The sequence below is a fragment of the Sturnira hondurensis genome, unplaced genomic scaffold (assembly GCF_014824575.4).
Source record: "Sturnira hondurensis isolate 20B ecotype Veracruz unplaced genomic scaffold, ASM1482457v3 Scaffold0021354, whole genome shotgun sequence".
Taxonomy (NCBI): Eukaryota; Metazoa; Chordata; class Mammalia; order Chiroptera; family Phyllostomidae; genus Sturnira; species Sturnira hondurensis.
Genome location: NW_028093985.1, coordinates 3,579,487 through 3,585,486, shown reverse-complemented (window position 1 = coordinate 3,585,486; position 6,000 = coordinate 3,579,487). Strand labels below are relative to the sequence as shown.

At 44.0% G+C, this 6,000-nt stretch overlaps 1 protein-coding gene across 6 annotated transcripts in view; it reads left to right on the top strand.

Annotated features, from left to right (window-relative positions):
• Positions 1–1,039: 1,039 nt before the first annotated feature.
• The window catches only part of POC5 (POC5 centriolar protein), a 39,534-nt gene continuing 34,573 nt past the window's right edge, over positions 1,040–6,000 (top strand). For 3 of the 6 annotated variants that reach the window (XM_037032240.1, XM_037032239.1, XM_037032238.1), the window contains exons 1-2: positions 1,041–1,427; positions 4,780–4,875. In XM_037032240.1, the coding sequence (XP_036888135.1) occupies positions 4,792–4,875 (84 nt within the window). In that variant the 5' untranslated portion in view covers positions 1,041–1,427; positions 4,780–4,791. Of the gene's footprint in view, positions 1,428–4,779; positions 4,927–6,000 lie in introns of all 6 variants that reach the window. The other 3 variants (XM_037032237.1, XM_037032235.1, XM_037032236.1) reach the window with 2 other exon arrangements.

Genomic DNA, 6,000 nt, shown 5'->3' with positions numbered 1-6,000 from the left:
AGTTCTGGAGACCAGAAGTCCACAAGCAGCGTACCGGCAGAGCCATGCTCTCCTTCTGAAAGCTCTAGCCAAAGATCGTTCAGCCTCTTCCAGCTGCTAGTGGTTGCTGGCATCCTCTATGTCTCCTAGTTTATAGGGACATCACTCCAATCAAGTTAAATTTCCTTCGATAAGGACATTAGTTATTGAATTTAGGTTCACCCCAATATAGTATGATCTAATTTATTTTAACTTTATTACATTTATAATGCCCTACTTTCAAGTACGGTCACATTCACAGGTAGTAGAGGTTCGGACTTGAACATACTTTTTTTTGAGGACACCATTCAATCCATAACAGCCTCACTGTTCCCAGCAGAATATACTGAGAGATGAGAACACGGACTCCAGAGCCCAGATTGACTCAAGTAGCCAAGTGATCATAGGCAAGTCACGTAACCTCTCTGGCTTCTGTTTTTATATCCGTAAAATGACGATGAAAATAGCATCTGCATTATCCCATCTCAGGGATAATCTGAGAATTAAGTGAGCTGAGTACAGTTTCCAGAACATAGTTAAAATTTCACATTCCCTGGCCCTACTCAAAACTAAAGGAATGGCGAGGGCGGGGGGTTGGGGGGAATGGCGAGGAATCTGTACTTTAAAAAAAGTCCACATCCAAGAGACCCTTTTGCAAAGCACCTGTTAACGCAGGTGACTTTTATGCAGGAGGACCACACGCAAAGACCTGGTATTATGGAAAGACAACAGCATTCACCTCTGCTCATTTCAGGACTGCTCAGCGTGACCAAACCCCTTCTGAAGAGAAGTCACCTCCCAGCCTGCAGCCGCAGAACCGAACTGAGCATGCTCTCCCAAACGGGCAGGGTTCCTTAAGCCTCGCCTCTAGGGGAACTAGCCGGCGCAGGGGGCGGGGCTTTCTTTTCAAAGCTAAATTCGGTTTCTCCCAGCCTTGGTCTAGAACCCCGCCCCTGGCTCTCTGACCAATCACACGGTAGGTTGCTGAAGCTCGAGACCAATGCTCAGGGCCGTCCTTAATTCCTTTCTGCAGTTTGAAACTGTCAGGTTGCTGCTAAGGAAGTCCCTGTACTGGCTGTGGCTTTAGCTGTGACGCGAAGTGCAGACGCGGACGCAGAAGTCTGGGTTCGTGGAGAGCTGCGACGGTGAGTAGCTGCGCCCCCGGCCGACCCTGCACACCTGGCGGAGGCAGCGGAGTGAGATTTAAAGTTCCTTGGCCCGGATTTTCGCTCCCGAGGCTCGTACAGGACGGGGCTGGGAGCATCTTGCCCCGGACGTGGGCCTTTCTGCTGTTCTGCGAGGCAGCAAGGTCGAAAGCTTTTCCTCACCGAAGCGTCTGGAAGAGAGGGCAGGAAGGAGTGCCTGGAGTATAGCAGTTGCTGTCGCCTTAGGCTCTGGTCATTTAAAAAGTAAGGGGAAGAATAACCATTGTGTAACGCTTTATTGCTTTTAAGTAAGAATTTGATTAAAATGGGTGGGTAGGAAGGTGATCCAAGAGGACTACCCTCTTGGCTTACTCACAGCTGCTTTGCCCCTCTGCTTCTAGTCCTTGGCGTGGGAACGGCTGTTGGGCTCTCTTTTCTTGCCTGCATGTGGGGTCCATGAATGGGCGCAGGGACGTCACTCTGCCGCCAGCTTGCACCGAAATTCACTCTGCATCTGCCTCTTAGGGGTTACTTTTCAGTTCCCAAAACCCTCTTTCCCCATCAGCCAGGTCATCACCAAGATAAGATTTGATTTCTCTGGCAATAGAGAAGCACTCAGAACTTTTTATCTCCTGGTTTCTGATATGTTGGCTTAGAGAATAGTGAAAATTTAGTGAACTGATGATATACATCCGCCACCTAATAAAGCAAGCTTCATTTTCCTCCTTTGTTTCTGAACCTAGAAGCGAGGAAAATGCTACTTTATAGAGTTTCAAATAAATTGTTGTACCTTGTTGGCATCAGAGTAGGACAGCTGGAAGATTTAGAGCATATTTTCCAAAAGTATAATAGTTGCTTTGTGTCTGCAGTATCTATATTTAAAAACTCTTTAAGTCCAATCATACTTTTCAGTTAATTTGTTTTGCTTTGTTTTAATAATCAGCCTCACCCTACCCCTACTCCTATACCTAACTGGTCAGCAGGCACATCCTAAAGGGAGAAATGAATGAAAACAAATGGACCAAGTTATCACAGTGGTGGATTTGAAGTCCCAAGAAGCAGCCATTCCTTGCTGAGATGTATGTGCTTATTTTATCCTCCCTAATTGGCTTAACTAAAGACAGTCCTGCTGAGATTTAGTTTACTTATCATGTGCATACTCAGTGATACGCTTTGAATAAAGTTGAAATAACCTTTCCACAATCCAGCTCCAACCCATGTTTCTCCTATACAGCACTTTCTCCTTCAATTTACTCCCCTCTCACTTATTTTTTAGCCCACTGTGATTGAGACCTGCTCTACTTTCCACTGAAATTGTTCAGGCAAATACCATAGCAACTTCCCGATTTCGGAATTCAAGGGACTCTCTCCAAATCTCATCTTTCTTTGCCATGTGATTCTGACTTCTCCCTTCTTGAAGCTTTTGTGGTGCCATTCTTTCTGAAAGTTGTACCAATCTACTTCCTTTTTAATCTTTGCTGGCTATTCTCTTCCCCCTTTAAATGTTAATGGTTTTGGCTTTAACCTCTTCTCACTATGGTAGTGATCCTTAACTTTATTAGGGGTATGATTCCCTCTAAACACATATTGGCAGCTTGGGATCCTCTTCCTAGAAAAATACACGTGTGCATTTATACCAAAAATGTTGCATACAATTTGGGTATATGGGCTTCAGAGTAAGAAATCTTTCTTACACTCCTTCTCATAGGTAATCTTATCCTCTTCTTTTTTCAGCATTTCCTATTGGCTGACAATTCCTCAAACTGTATCTCCAACTAAAGTTCCAGTGCAGGGCTCCCACACTGCTGAACTCCAAGAAGCACCATTCACATCACGCCCCTTGTTAGTGGCAGTCCGTGGAGTGGTGTACAGCATAATGGGTGTGGCTGTATACTGCATACCTGCAGCTTCACCTCAGTGCCTTTTAGGGACCTGGTACCCAAAACATCTGATATTGAACCCACTGTTCTTCCTCCCAACCTGTTCATCATCCTACATTTTTTGCCTTGGTGAGTGGCACTATCATTCATCTAGTTACTCAAGCCAGACATCTGGAAGCCATCGACAATTCCCCCCTTTAACCCCTTAACCAATTATTGATCATGATCTGACATTCTCATTGCCAAAATACACCTGTCTCATAGTCAAACCCTCCATCCACTTCCCACTGCTTACTCCTGCATTCAGGGCCTCACTTATCTCCTGGATTACTGCCAGAGGGAACACTTACTTCTTGGACTACTTCATTCAGCTCTCAATTGATCTCTCTTTTTTCAGGACCCCAACTCTCCAATTCATCCTGAAAGTTGGCAGAGTGCTCTTTCTAAAAGACAAGCATGATCTGGTTGTCACTCATTTAAAACACTTTAATCCCTTCTCTCAAATAAAGACCAAACTTTTTAACATGACATAATCTTGACTTTCCATGATCTGACTGTTCCTAATGTGTGCCTGTTTCATCCTTAGCTAAGCCTTGCTTTGCACCCTGTGCTTCAGTCTCATAAACTACTTACGTTCCTGGCCCACATGTCTGTGGCCCTGTGTCTCTGCTTGTCCTGCTCTACTGCCTGGCATATCCTGATAGCTTCTGTCTGTCCTTCAGGTCTGAACACCGGGGTTCTCTTCTCTATTAAAATTTTCTGTGGGTCCACTTCTACTGCTTCACACCCTCATGATCTCACCCCGGGGGAAGTGGCTCCTCCTCCCTCCCTTGCACCTCTGTTGTTTTAGGATCTAACAGCACTTTTTTCTTTTTTTAAAAGATCTTTTTTATTTATCTTTAAAGGGGAAGATAAGGAGAGAGGGAGAGAAACATCAATGTATGATTGCCTCTCATATGTCCCCTGCTGGGAACTGGCCTGCAACCCAGGCATGTGCCCTGACTGGGAATCGAACCGCAATCGTGTGGTTCGCAGGTCCTCACTCAATCCACTGAGCTACACCAGCCAGGGCCTAACAGCACTTTTTTCATCAGTTGCTGGCCCTCTCTATAGACTGTAAAGTCCTTGAGGACTCTTCATCTTACTTCCTCACCAATGTTGTACATGTTACTAGTATCCAGGTCATTTGAACACTCACAACTTGTCTTTTAAATAACTTATTTACTAAAAGTACTTTGTTGTTGTTGTTGCTGTTTGGCTAAGGCTTTCAATAGTTTGTCTGTGTGTGTTTTAGAATCTGTCGTTTTGTATGGGCTTGCTTTTAAAATAATACTCCTGAAAGATAAGTTTCCCAAGCAGGGAATTAGCACAGATTGTTCGTTCTCCTTGGATCTGGATCCTCACAGAGTGCACAGCACTCGGGCTGTTGCACAATGCTGAACAGACCACAGTCTGCTGTGCTCTGCGGGCTCCGCTGCAGGTCTTCTGAGGAGCCTCCGTTTTTCTCTAACCTTTCGTGTATTTGTCTCCCCGCCTGTGCTGTCATATCCACTCACTAATTCTGGGAATGGAGTCTTTAACTACTTTCCCTTACCCAATGATTTCGTCCATAGTTGCTCAATATGTTGAATGATTTTAACATGTCACAATTATTGTTTATAGGTTAGGATGGATTCCATCTTTATTTTAGTTTAAATACTGTGGGGGAGAAACTAAAGTTTACGTATGTTTCACAGCGTTTGTGCAGAATGTCATCAGATGAGGAGAGGTGCTCCCCGCCAGCGACGCAGAACAACTCCAACCAAGGCAGCTCAGTCTCTTCAGACCTTCAGGTAGGACGACAGGCCTGTACCTGCCATGGCTTCTTTCCAGCAAGTAACAATGTGAGGAGAACCAGGGACACCTCTTCCACTCATGCGTGCCATTCACATTTATAGTTGTAATGTGTATATAATGGATAAAGTATATTAAAGTATATCAAACTTTGGGAATTATTTTACAAACTTTGGGAAATACCTTACATTGTTTTTTTAATAAATTTATTTTTTTAAGATTTTGTTTATCTTTAGAAGGGAAGGGAAAGAGAGAGGGAGAGAAATATCAATGGATGGTTGCTTCTCGTGTGTCCCCTGCTGGGAACTGGCCCCTGCTGGGGACTGGCTTGCAACCGAGGCATGTGCCCTGACTGGGAATCGAACCACGATCCTTTGGTTCACAGGCCCGTGCTCAATTCACTGAGGTACACCAGCCAGGGCCGAAATACCTTACATTGTTTTAACCTTTCAGAAAATAATCATTTTCACTCTGTACAAAGGCTTCAAACACACACAGGGAGGAAAAGCTGGAAATGTCAAGAATTTTTTCTTTCATGAATGGTGCTTTCACTTTCATGCCAATTAATACAATATCACACCATCCAGAGTTCTGGGGCCTGGACTCCTTAGTGTTCTAGGTTCCAGGCCCTGTTGCCACAACATGTAGCACATTCTGCTGCCAAGGTTTGGACAGTGACAGATAAATTGACTACAGAAGGTATGGATTTTACATGAAATATTTTATTCCTAAAAGTTTTATCATCAAAAATATGGATTCAGATCTCTAGAGTAGATTTTGAGAGAATACTGACATGGTCTATCTTGAGTTTTATATTTATATCGCTTAAGAGGAAAAAAGCTGGACATTATGTTAAGTAGAATAATTTCTTATTGACACTGTACAATATGAGAAAAGCTTTAGAAAAATATGAAACAAATGTGTTCCTTTCATTGAAATTACAGATTTAAAAAGTGGAAAGCTATTTTTAAAATATCTGTGATTAGCCCTGGCTGGTGTAGCTCAGTGGATTGAGCACGGGCCTGTGAACCACACGATAGCCGTTCGATTCCCAGTCAGGGCACATGCCTGGGTTGCAGGCCAGTTCCCAGCAGGGGACTCACTAGAAGCAACCACACATTGAT